Genomic DNA, 12,865 nt, shown 5'->3' with positions numbered 1-12,865 from the left:
ATTTTCTCAAACTATAGTAATATAAGCACATATTTTCACATACCTATTTCCTCTGTATGCTTTTTCTAACCTTTATAACAATATCTAAGTTAATTACCCAGTGGAGTTATTGATACATGCTTAAAAGTAAGGGGTGAACACACTGGCACAATGGGCATCGTTGACAAGATCAATGAAATAGAGGCTGAAATCTCCAGGACACAGAAAAACAAGGCTACAGAAGTAAGCACTTGAACATTCAGCATCACCTTGGGATTCTTAAGGCTAAATTGGCAAAGTATAGAACCATGCTAGAACAGGCACCTAAAACTAACAAAGGTGGGGGCGATGGTTTTGAAATATCAAGGTAAAACTCAATTAATGCAGAACTGGTGATGCTAGAATCTGCCTAATTGGGTTCCCTTCTGTTGGGAAATCTACGCTACTAAATCAAGTAACATCGACAATATCTGATACTGGAAATTATGAATTTACAACACTTACTTGCGTCTCTGGTAACACAATTATCATATTTAAAATAGATATTCACCAATGAATGCCTATTTTACACTATATAATCAACATTTAATGAAGGAATACTCGAATACAACATGGCAAAAATTCAATTATTAGATCTGCCTGGTATAATTGAAGGAGCAGCTCAAGGAAGAGGAAGGGGCAGACAAGTAATAGCTGTGGCTAAGTCCTGCGATCTGATACTTATGATCCTTGATGCCACAAAGTATGATGCGCAAAAGTTTAAACTTGAAAGGGAATTGGAGGGTATTGGTATTAGGTTAAATAGACAACCCCCTCAGGTAATAAAGATTACATATTATTACATTTATTAACAAAGACCGTGTAATTTAGATCTCATTTCGGATTAAAACGGCTGGAGGAATAAACGTAAACTCACTAGTCCCTAACGATATCGAATATAAAACGATACATTCCATTTTGCACGAATATAGGATATTTCACGCCGAAATCATCTTCCGTGAACGTGCGACAATAGACGACTTAATCGATGTAATTGAAGGGAATCGCAAATATGTCCCATGTATCTATTTATACAACAAAGTAGACATGTTGACTCTGGATGCTCTTAATGAGATTGGAAAGAGGTAACATTTAACGGACGTAGACCTTATGGAATACCAGTTAGCTGTGAATTAGGGTGGAACATGAACCTTATGAAACAGCTCATTTGGCACAGATTAAAATTGCTACGCATATTCACTAAGAAGAAGGGGGATAGGCCAAAATTTGACGAACCAATCATCCTTTCTCCGCAAAGATGTAATAACAAGTGTGTATTTAGGTGGCAATAAAGTTATAGATGCAATTACTTTGATACATAAAGAATTATTGAAGGAATTTAAATTCGCGTTCGTCTGGGGCAGCAGCGTGAAGCACATTCCACAGTGCGTAGGCTTGAACCACGTTTTGGAAGATGAAGATGTGGTACAGATTGTGAAAAAGCGGTAGCTTTACAGCAGTTTTGGGTTTAGGAATCTATTGAGTTCTTAATTGTACTGTCATTCGGGTTATGATTTTAATGAAGTGAATCCAATGTAATGGAGGGCTTAATAAACTGTTGTTACCGCCAATTTTTGATTTGTTAATTTCCATAAAAAATACTAAAAATATCCAAACATGTGCGATTCAAGAGGGGAGGGGTTATTATGTTTAATATAATTTTCAGATCGATAATAATTTGTTTATATATCGCTAATAGAGATATTTACATATTAACGGGTATCTACTGTGCCAAATAGATTGTGATAAATGATCACGCTTGTAGGTGGAATAAATAATTGGCAGACGGTTATTTGTAGAATTAGAAACAATAGTCACTACCCAAAGCTTACGCATTGGATGTAAAATATAATTCAGGCAATGAGTGAGCTTGCAGTGGAAGATTGGTATTTCCAAGTAGCAGGCAATTGTCTCTTCTTTTTGAAATATCTTGTTAATCTGTGTATCCTGGACTCTACAAGAATCAATCTGAACTTTGAATCTTTGTCGTTCAAATTTCTGCTCAAGTGTTTGCGGATGGATACAGCCTTTTTGATCAAAAAGTATAGGTCTTCTGGTATTTCAGGGGCTAATCCTAAGTAAATATTGTTATTAAATGTGCTAACATAATGTTTAATGGCAATCACACAATCATCAATACTATATAAATAGTATCATTATACATAAACACTATGGTATAATATACGAGTGTAGGTTAGGGTATTATATAGTACTATGGAAATAAGCTCTAATTAGGTCAGTAATAGATTATACATAATATATAACTTGAAAAAATGATTAGACAGAAGAATATAGGATGGACTGAAATAGCAATATTATTTATTAAAGATGAGATAATAGTAAATGATATATAAATGAATCTGTGCAACAGTGGGATATGTTATGTAACATATTGTACATCAGAAAATATTTGATAATATGAGTACTTACCATGTGCCTTGAGGATTCTGAGAATTTTATTAGAGGTGATGGGTTTTACTTGGGGGATACCCATAGAATCGCGAAGGATAACGCCAATTTGGGAGGGTGTCTGGCCCTTTTTGGCTAATTTTACAATCTGATCCTCCACCTCCGAAGGTTTCGCCTTCAGCCATACTGGCATCTTTCTCCGGTATGGAATGGATGAAGAGGATATACCCTTTCCTTTAGAGTACATGCGACCCATCTTAATGATGCAACGCCAATACTTAATATGGGCCCCACAACCAACAAGTTTACTACGGTATCTACGTGTGAGCTAGAGTCTAGATATTGGCACATTAAATTACAACATTTTTAGTTTAAAATACTTAGTTATTTTACGTTTCTCCGCATCATCTGTAACTTCATATGGCAATATTTCACTGTTCCTGGCCTTCTTAACTGAATTCCTATGGTTGCCATTATCTTGATTCTTATTTATGTATTCGATCGATTCTTTTAGGAAAGATACTGAGTCATCGCCCTGGTTTATCCCACCCACTGGATTAATTATTTTTAGTTTGATACAAATTGTAAAAATTGCCCATATGTGTTCAAAGATAAATATACAAGTCCCGCTCACCTATGTGTTGCGGTCTAATAGGATACTTTTCCCCCCTTTGAACCATGTACCTGTCGGTTAGATGCGCTAGCTGTTCTAGGAATGACGCCTGAGTTAATCAGTGTGCACCATTGCATCATTAATTAGGGTTATTGAAGATGAGGTGAATTTTGGCATTTTTGGATCGAGAGATAAAATGCTTTTAATACGATAGTTTTGGAAGGGTGATATACACGCTGATATTTTTGTAACATGTGTAGTGCTGTTTATGCTTTTTGGAAGCGTTGAAGTTTGTGCTTTATCTTTACAAATATATATAAAAGTGGTCGATTACCTGTCTTTCTTGTTCTGTTAGATTTTTCCATAATGTTGATAACTCTTTCTGCAAGTCAGATACTTTAGCCTATGTCACAATGTACAATGTGTAGCAATCTTCCATCTTCAGGATTGTAACTGTATTATGTAAGTTACGTTTTTATGCATTTAATTACCTTTCTACCAGTTTCTAGTTCGATTCTCTGTTTAATAGCTGGGATTTGTTCGTTGCAAAAAAGTCGATATCCAATGGCCCCTACATTGCTATCCATACTAAACCCACTGGGTGACACTATTGTATCATAGTGTATAACAAGCAAACTAACTATCGGCAAAATTTTTTTAAATTCAAAATTTTACGCGCAAATAATTGCAAAGTGGATTGCCCGAGATATATTCCCTTAAATGAGGTGGTAGAAACCTCTAAGACTACTTTCGAATGGAAAATTAACCGCAGAAATTCAATTAAACGCGCATGTCGTTACATATACTACCGAAATGATATACACTGCGGCTTAAGTAGTTGCTCGACATGCGATGAAAAAGCTAATAAGCCAATAAAAACTCTGTCTAGCACTCGAGTACTATTACCTAGCGGTGATATATTTATTCATCACTTGGATGCCTTGACTCAATGGGTTAGCAAAGCTTTTGGTATAGTAGTTCTAGATTCCATACTGAAGACACTTCGAAGAATCAATTTGAAAATTTACAGTACAGTGCGTGATTTGATCAACGATGACCCTTCATTCTATTTGTTATCAAATTCATTTATATCATTCAATGGTCAACCACTGAATGATACAGATACCGATGAACTGGTTGTTTCAGAGCAATTACTGAAATGGTACAATGGGCACGGTAAAAATGTAGAAGTTTTACCATTGGTTGGCGACGTCAATAGCAAATATTCTATATACAAATTAGCCTCAGATTGCTATAAAGACATACCCATAAGCACTGAAACGTCGTGGTACCAGGATAAACTGGACTATCTTGTGCTCGATGAAGATTTGAATTATTTCCAGCCTCATTTGTCAGCGGATTGTATTAAACATGGATTGGAAGAGGGATCCATTCTTAGTGGAACTTTAAGGATGATTAGGGGTAGTTATATAATTGGTTGTGTTCAATGTGCCAAAGGACGTTTCATTATACGGGGATTGAACAATTTGAATCGTGCTATAAATGGGGATAAAGTGGCGATTGTGGAGATAAAAGATTCTTCTACAACTGAAGCTGAAAGTGATATAGATGATGATATAATTGGCCTAGACGGGGGAGGAGAAGATGGTGAAATAGTTAACTATTGTTGTGGCTCTAATGATGAATTGTTGGGCCGCGTAGTTGGCATTATATCTCGGAATTTCAGAGAAATTGCTGGGTCATTACAGCCCCTGCAGTTATCATCATCGACCAACAGCAGGATCTTTATGCCCATTGACTCTAGAATCCCCTTCATAAACATAAAGACGAGAATGTCCAAAGAACTGGAGGGGAAGCGAATTACAGTCAAAATTGCAGATTGGCCAGCCGACTCAAAGAGACCGAATGGTTACTGGGTCAGAATATTGGGTGATATTGGCCATGTAGACGTTGAGACTTGGGCTATTCTCATTGAAAATTCAATTACAGTTGACGAATTTTCCGATTCTGCACATAAAGAACTTCCTTTATCTAGTTGGATTGCTGAGCCACAATCTGGTAGAATTGAATGGACTGATACCACTGTATCAGTTGACCCTCCTGGTTGTACAGATATAGATGATGCCCTTAGTTACAAAAAGATCGAAAATAATCTAAGAATTGGAGTACATATAGCAGATGTATCTCACTTTGTCAAAGATGGCAGTGCCCTGGATATGGAGGCGTCAAAGCGTTGCAACACCGTATATCTAGTTGACAGGAGACATGAAATGTTGCCTGAGTTATTAACTAGTAATATATGTTCTCTAAGGTATGTTGCACTAGAATTTTTCATTTATCTACCAAATTAACTATATTACAAATATTTGGACTCATTTACATGTCATTTATTTAATTATTTAAAATAGCTGCTTAACATTGCAATTTATATTTTTAATGATATATTAAGTGCGTTATTATATATATGTGTTAATTGATTATATATTATCAGATATACATATATTACGGATTACACCATGATTAGATTTTTTTAAAAATCGTTTTCATAATTTTTTCTAAAAAATATACTATTTTTTTTAAAGGCCGTAACACTCAAATTTTATATATGTATTGTTATATATTCACTTTTAGGACGTTTTAAGTTGTTCAAAAGTGAATTGGTTCGTACTATAATTCTAAATTTCTATATACCACGTTATTATTCATTACATGCGCTAAGGGCTTTTTCATAACTAAAGATCATTATGATAACACTTATATAGATCTAATGTGCACAGGTACGCATTTAGCGTAATTTGGACCATGGATTTAGAGGGTAATATTTTGGACACCAAATTCACAAAGTCAATCATATGTAGCAGTGCATCACTCACTTACGAACAAGCTCATCAGATCATCCAAGGCCATATATCCGTTTCCAGTGAAGTTAAGGAATCTTTAACGGGTCTACTAGAAATTTCCGCTAAACTTAGGCAAAAGAGGATTGAAAAGGGAGCTTTGGAATTGGCATCGGCCGAAGTATCATTTGATTATGATGAATCATCACAGATTAGGGGATTGAGACCGTATAAGCTTTATCCTACGAATCAGATGGTATGTCTCAAACCAATTGTAATGAACATTTCCACGATTTTCAAGCATAATAATGTGATGCTGGCACTTGTTGGCGCCAACGTTATATTATACTGATTACAATGCGTAACGTAGGTAGAAGAATTCATGTTACTGGCGAATACTAGCGTGGCAAAGAAACTAACTAATACCTTCCCCTGTACCATAATACGGCGACATCCTCTTCCACAATTGGACAAACTGGAAGAGCTAAACAACACATTGAAGTCTTGCGGATTTGGCCAACTCAGATACAATAACTCAAAGGAGCTAAATGAATCTTTACAGAACATATCACGAAAACACCCGCATATAGAAAGGATTTTGCGCATTTTGAGCACTAGATGCATGTCACAGGCTGTGTATTCCAATTCTAAGGATGTACCAAGGCTCGAGTGGCATCATTATGGGCTATGCGTGGATGTATATACTCATTTTACCTCGCCCATTAGGCGATACGCAGATATTTTAGTTCATAGGCTACTGGAGGCAGCTCTTGAAATCTCCACAATACCAGAAGGGTGGAATAGAAAGTTGACAGAATCTTGTGACCACATGAATGATAAGTGTTTCGCTTCCAAACGTTCTTCGCGTGCTTCAATTGAATTATTTTCGTACTATTTGTTTAAGAAATCAGGCCCTAAAGTTACCAAAGGCATAGTTACAGCACTACGTAACAGCGGAATCACCGTAATGTGCCCAGAATTCGGAATACAAGTATTTGCATCAAGTGCAAATAAGACGAGGCCATATAAGTTATTCGACCAGATAGACGTAAAGCTGGAATCACATGATAGATTTTCGAGGTTTTCAGTGATTGCTACTGTTTGAGCACTATTTATTGTGCAAAATAACCGCATGGCGAATAATATAAAAAGACCATTATTTCCTTTTGTTTTTTCCAATGGCTACCAGAGTTTCATCACAGAATTTTATGTTTTACTGCTAAAGCTATACCGAGGGCAATTTCATCCCGTATTACCACCCATTGGTGCAGCTAAAGGATCCAAAAATTCTATTAAAACCTTTGAATTTCCTAAAATGTTACATTAAATAGAAACATAGGGATAATCCAGGATGTATATCTACAAGGTTAGAAGCATTTATGAATAAACGGTATACCATTGAAGCAGAGATACGGCACTATATAAATATATATGTTGGGCATTATATGTAACACACAGAATATGCTTCCAAATTAACAACATTGACAGCCGGTTACTTGGCATCAGTGGCACATGTAAGATCGATCAATTAGGCAACAAGAATTGAAAGTGAAACTAAACTAATGGGTATACATTATGCAATTATTCAGATGGTAATTTGAATTATTGAGTTACAATGAATTACACCATTCAACCACATAATAGTTATCAATTCAATTAATATCAGAATGCGATATAGAAACATTCATTGTGAATGTTACTCGTTCATTCAAATTGAGAACTGTCAGTCAACTTTTTTCAACAAACGATAAATTAATTGTGCATTAATAACTTCACTTGGAATTCAACTCTGATAACTTGATTATTGCAACCGAGAATATGTTGTGTAATTGTATGTGCATATATTAATGTGAAACCAACGTGAACTTTGAAATTGTACGCCATTTAACAGCTTGAATACACACATCTCTGCAATTATCAATATCTTATGCATGATTCACCAACACACTTGACATGCATATTCAAGTTTAATATATTTATAAACACACAGCAGGCACGTAGAATTGCATGAAATCTTCTGACTGATAAAATCTCCTATGGTAGTAAGAGTATGGGTTACATTTGGGCATAGGGAGTCACATTGGCAGTCACACTTGGCAGCAAGTGTGATATATACTGTTCCTCACCCTTCTTAACCGTAACCTTGAGTTTCTTATTGGCAATGATGAACCCATTCATGCAGGTGATAGCCTTTACTGCACTTTCCACTGTTGAATAAGAGACAAATGCAAACCCTCTGTTGCGACCAGTGCCCTTGTCAGTGGCTATACGCGCACTTACAATCGTGCCAAATTGACTGAAAGTTTTGACAAGATCGGCATAGTACCAATCATAGGGGATGTGGAATATGAAAAGGTTGGCACCAGGGGGGCCAAATTGACCAACGCCATTGGAACCACAAGGGGTAGCATTGGGCTGTTTGTTGTATAATGCATTGGTTATATTGTTCATATGCATTACCGTTTGGTCAAATGGTGTAGAAGGTGGCATCATGTGCATTCCCATTGCATTCACAGTACTAATGGGCCCCATTTGAAATTCAGGAGGCACTTCCCATTGAGTTAGTCCCGTCTGTTCACTGAAGTAGTATGGGCGACCATCAGGCGATATATATTCTCGCCATACTCCTATTTGTCTAGGTACACCAGGTTGAAATGGCCGAGCCATGGCGCCGACACCAATATTAGGTATAGGAACTCCAGGTATGGCATTTTGCTGCTTCCCCTTTGCCTCAGCAAATCTCACTTCTAAGGGTTTGGAATTGTCGATAGTTAGTTTACCATCCGCCATCTTAATAGCATACAATCCCTGCTCCTTATACGACATTTTCACAAAGGCACACCCCTTACTTAACCCAGTCGATAAGTCTTTCATTATGAAAACCTCTTCCACTTGCCCATATTCACCAAAAACCTTCTTAATTTGCTCCTCCGTAATCGTTTTAGGCACCGATCCTATAAAGAGTTTGACCTGATCCACCCCGGGTTCGCTGTTTGCATTTGACAATCCCAATCTAGCCACCTCTCCCACTGCATATTTAACTTGAAGTGCGCCTAAAGAGGCATCCAAAACTTTTATGTTATGCAAAGCACGTACAGCAGAGTCTGCGTCCGCAATTGAACCTATGTTAAAGGTAATGTAATTTGGACACTTGAGCAGGGGTGTGTACAAAAAAGGTATTAATTAGTATGCCATTTATATATAAACATAAGCTGGAAAGAAAATGACCAAAATAGCACAATCAATGCGTGTGTTTTGACAAATATATACAAAACTTTCACGCAACATCGCAATATTTCTCACATATATATAGCATAATTATTTAAAATATACTGCAATACATGTTTTGAGCGACATAAAATAATTTCCGCTGTTTAATTAGCAAATATTGTGTAGGCATGACTTACCCATCTTAACAAACGCACACAATTTATGAGCGTTGGTCGTTTTATCCTTAATAATAGTGACCTCCTCGACTTTGCCAAAGGGGACAAAATGAGGGATTAGATCTGTATCTGTATAGCTCTTTGGAACTCTTGAGACGAACAACTTAATGCTTAGCGGGGGGGCTGGCGTACAAGCCGGAGTGCTGGTGGCCAACGATTCATTGTCCACCTCTGAGCTGGATTCTTCGCCCATGGAAAAGACCTTGCAATTATTCAAACGCAGATAATTGTAATTGGATTCTAATAGGCGATGTACTTCTATTTACGCAATAAAAGCGTAATAATTAGACGGAAAACAATTTGAACACCTGGCACAAATAAAGTGTCAAAAATATAATTCAAGGGTTATAGTTGGATGAGTGATGGATTATATAAAATTATTGGTATATTGTATGCAAAAAATCCCCTATTCACTAGAAATTGTATGGATTTAGTAGTGGTAAGGTCGAGTGATGGGACAACTAGTGGAAGGGGGTGACGTGGGGCGTAAATGTTGGATCGATCAGAATAGTTAGCATTACTTGACTATTAGCCGCAGTGGCGTAGCGTGAAAATTGAACTGAAACATGCTAGACAAAAACTTCCAAAATTCATCACTATCCCTCACTAGAGACAGGGTATCTTGATCCAATCGGTACTGCTCTAAAATTTCAATTTCTCGCGCGCCAAAGGTGTCAACTTTACATACTAACTTGCTTTAAAAATGGGAAATTAAACCATTGGAGTTGCCCCTCCCCAAACATAACTTACCACACCATTTTGAAAACTCAAAAAAACGCCTTTTACACTTGTCACAACAACACTAAACGATCACTTGATCACAACAGTAGACTAATTACCACCAGCGGCTTTAGTACCTATAGCAACTGGAAATGTTTGGGCCATTTAAATTTCAGGGGGAGAATTACCAGAAATATTGCCGATTCGTATTATAATTTGGTGCTTAAGACCGAATATTTACTACCAAAATCAGGAAGATTGAGGATAATCCAATCAGGAATTCCACCGATAATAGATAGCCTTGGAAAATTAGTTAGGCTAGACAAGAAGATGGGCAATATGAAGGACACCGAAATGTACCGCTTTTGGGTATCAGAAGTGAATCAGGATTCCAGCCTTTCTGAGGAGAGACTACCATTTTCTTCTGATGCCTCAGAGGCTTCCTCCCCATTAGATACTTCCAAAGCCAGCCATATATCATCCAATTTGCGAATTATGACTTTTAACTCGCTAGCCCACAGTCTGGTGGATTTTAAGTACGAGGAAAATGACAAGGATGTTATGGATTGGGATGCCAGAAAGATTGCCATTTTAAATGTGATTAAAAGGGCGAAAGCCCATATAGTTTGTCTCCAAGAGATTGATTCTAATGATTATTCTGAATTCTTTTCTCATAAATTTAAGGATCTAGGATACGAAGGCATTTATAAGCAGAAGAATGACCGTAAAGATGGCGTGGCCATCCTCTATGACTCTGATATTTTCGACATTCTGTTCGTTGATAGTTTTGACTACCCATCTCCAAGTAGATCACAAGTGGCAATTATACTGTCACTAGTCGTCAAAAGGGATGTAGATTTTGAGCAAATGGAATTATCAGAGTCAAATGATGATGTCAGTAAATCCAATAAGTTGCCTTCAATTGGAGGATTTAATAACCTTACCGTATGTAATACCCACCTGCTGTTCAACCGCAAGCGGGGTGATATCAAATTATTCCAACTAATAAACTTACTAACACATGTAATACAGATGGAGGAGAAGTGTCGCAATTATTTTACTAGTCATGGGCAGGATTTTACCCCTTCCACATTTATTTGTGGCGACTTTAATTTCACACCACAATCATTGTTGTACAAATTCCTAGATAAGGGATATATAGACTTATATAAGGCACGGGTGGATCACCTTTCTGGTCAACACTTGATGTTTGAACACTCTTACAATGTGAATTCGCATGGACACCATCATTCAGGGGCCACAGTACATACAAATTACAGAGATGACATTTTAAAACCATCAAACACTATCAAACAAATGGAATTTAATAAGGAGGAACATATAAATAAGTTTTGTACAGTTTCTGATTGTCCAAGATATTCAACTGTTGATGATGACCATAACAATTGTGATAATGGATCATTATACAATGCATTACAATATTGCGCCTCAATACACTTGTTTAAACAAGTACCTGAGTATTTGAAGTTGAAGTTGATGAAGTCATTTGGCGACTTAACTCCAGACACTGTTTCCAGTGAGGGGAAATATACAACTGAGACTAGCGATGTGAAGAACTTTGGCCTTTTTGAATCTCGTCATCCAACTTTACTTTATTGCCCCATTAAGTTGCGTAGTGCTTACAGTTCTTTTGACCCATACCTAAGAACTTACCAAGAGCCTGCATTCACTGCCTTCCACGGCTGGCAAAGGGGTTGTGTCGATTACATTTGGTACACGCCAAAATTCGTTCAAGTCAAGGCCATTTTCAATATGCCATCCTATGGAGAAGTTACGTCTCACGGTAATATGCCAAACAAGGTGTGTAACAGTAGTATTTCCATGAAATTAATATGTAATTGTTATATTTTGTATCTAATCAAATTTTAACACAATTAATTCAGGGTTGGCCCGCTTCCGATCATTTCAGCCTAGTATCTGAATTTACCAAGAAGGACTGAATCAACGGAGCTTGATTACTTTGTTTATGGGTGTTATTTGTGCATCAAATTCTTTTTTCTGGCAATTATTGAATTTATTTATTTAATTAGCTCTCATTACTGATATCACACAATGGTATATTCACTGTAATTTATGATAGGCATTCTATCATGGATTATTTTTTAACCATTCTAAATCGCTATTTTCCTGGATTCATATGTTAGAATTCAAATGCCACAGGATTGTTATGTTACACCGATTAGCAATTTATCTAATATTTATTATCGAATACCCATAAATTATTATTGATTAATTTGATTTGTGTTATCACAAATCAAATGAGTTAATTCCCGCAAGCGAACTATAGGCTTTGTTATGTACAATATCTCACGGAGAGTATAGCATTGCCGATTGTTAGTAAATAGTATACATAATTAAAGTCGCATTCCTCGTCAATCAAATAAAGATTGAATGATTGGTAGTCGGATATTGTAATTTATGTTTTAAGATTGTAAAATTTCATCCAACTGTTGCTCCGACTCATTAAGCGCGATTTTGTTCGTCGCCTGCAGGTGTAATAGGTTGGTGTAGGGGATCGTCTTGGGAAATATATCCGTATCCACCTCACTTACAGAGTGCATTAGCCTGCTGTGAATGTCGCAGATTTGTTTAATAATGTCATCACAATCATCCCGCAATGATTCCTTGTTTATCACTGATGATTTACACAAATTTAGAATTTTTGACACCTTGCAGAGTACACTGCGGATACTTTCCGCAGTATCCAACAGCATTTTACAGATTCTTTTGTAATAGTCACTTATTAACCCAATTGAATACGTGGAATGATTTTCATATATTCATATAGGGCATGCTATAGTTCTTAGTATTTGTCTATAGGGTGATCAGTGTGTTATATG

General features: G+C 36.7%; 8 protein-coding genes across 8 annotated transcripts; 3 read left to right on the top strand and 5 right to left on the bottom strand.

Moving 5' to 3' along the window:
• Positions 151 to 1,467, top strand: BMR1_02g04215 (Developmentally-regulated G-protein 2; the record flags this gene model as incomplete). Its single annotated transcript, XM_012793144.1, has 7 exons — positions 151 to 222; positions 243 to 346; positions 367 to 494; positions 574 to 797; positions 850 to 1,103; positions 1,124 to 1,278; positions 1,301 to 1,467. 7 exons carry the CDS (start codon positions 151 to 153, stop codon positions 1,465 to 1,467), a joined length of 1,104 nt encoding a protein of 367 aa, XP_012648598.1.
• BMR1_02g04210 (small subunit ribosomal protein S13e) lies at positions 1,872 to 2,683 on the bottom strand (the record flags this gene model as incomplete). Its single annotated transcript, XM_012793143.1, has 2 exons — positions 1,872 to 2,092; positions 2,449 to 2,683. The coding sequence occupies 2 exons, from the start codon at positions 2,681 to 2,683 to the stop codon at positions 1,872 to 1,874; spliced, it is 456 nt and encodes a 151-aa protein (XP_012648597.1).
• Positions 2,684 to 2,782: 99 nt separating this feature from the next.
• On the bottom strand, positions 2,783 to 3,217 carry BMR1_02g04202 (hypothetical protein; the record flags this gene model as incomplete). The annotated part of the gene is made up of 3 exons (XM_021481768.1): positions 2,783 to 2,979; positions 3,062 to 3,149; positions 3,170 to 3,217. The coding sequence occupies 3 exons, from the start codon at positions 3,215 to 3,217 to the stop codon at positions 2,783 to 2,785; spliced, it is 333 nt and encodes a 110-aa protein (XP_021338371.1).
• A 127-nt stretch (positions 3,218 to 3,344) lies between these two features.
• On the bottom strand, positions 3,345 to 3,627 carry BMR1_02g04201 (high mobility group protein B4, putative (HMGB4); the record flags this gene model as incomplete). Its single annotated transcript, XM_021481767.1, has 2 exons — positions 3,345 to 3,443; positions 3,532 to 3,627. 2 exons carry the CDS (start codon positions 3,625 to 3,627, stop codon positions 3,345 to 3,347), a joined length of 195 nt encoding a protein of 64 aa, XP_021338370.1.
• Positions 4,453 to 6,943, top strand: BMR1_02g04200 (exosome complex exonuclease DIS3/RRP44; the record flags this gene model as incomplete). The annotated part of the gene is made up of 3 exons (XM_012793141.2): positions 4,453 to 5,312; positions 5,764 to 6,094; positions 6,209 to 6,943. The coding sequence occupies 3 exons, from the start codon at positions 4,453 to 4,455 to the stop codon at positions 6,941 to 6,943; spliced, it is 1,926 nt and encodes a 641-aa protein (XP_012648595.2).
• Positions 7,894 to 9,477, bottom strand: BMR1_02g04195 (cleavage stimulation factor subunit 2; the record flags this gene model as incomplete). Its single annotated transcript, XM_012793140.1, has 2 exons — positions 7,894 to 8,960; positions 9,246 to 9,477. The coding sequence occupies 2 exons, from the start codon at positions 9,475 to 9,477 to the stop codon at positions 7,894 to 7,896; spliced, it is 1,299 nt and encodes a 432-aa protein (XP_012648594.1).
• BMR1_02g04190 (Protein angel homolog 2) lies at positions 10,335 to 11,965 on the top strand (the record flags this gene model as incomplete). Its single annotated transcript, XM_021481766.1, has 2 exons — positions 10,335 to 11,825; positions 11,909 to 11,965. The coding sequence occupies 2 exons, from the start codon at positions 10,335 to 10,337 to the stop codon at positions 11,963 to 11,965; spliced, it is 1,548 nt and encodes a 515-aa protein (XP_021338369.1).
• BMR1_02g04182 (hypothetical protein) lies at positions 12,449 to 12,739 on the bottom strand (the record flags this gene model as incomplete). Its single annotated transcript, XM_021481765.1, has 1 exon — positions 12,449 to 12,739. The coding sequence occupies one exon, from the start codon at positions 12,737 to 12,739 to the stop codon at positions 12,449 to 12,451; it is 291 nt and encodes a 96-aa protein (XP_021338368.1).
• Positions 12,740 to 12,865: the final 126 nt, after the last annotated feature.

This window comes from Babesia microti, chromosome II (assembly GCF_000691945.2).
Source record: "Babesia microti strain RI chromosome II, complete genome".
NCBI classification, from domain to species: Eukaryota; Apicomplexa; class Aconoidasida; order Piroplasmida; family Babesiidae; genus Babesia; species Babesia microti.
This window is presented reverse-complemented; position numbering and strand designations above follow the sequence as displayed.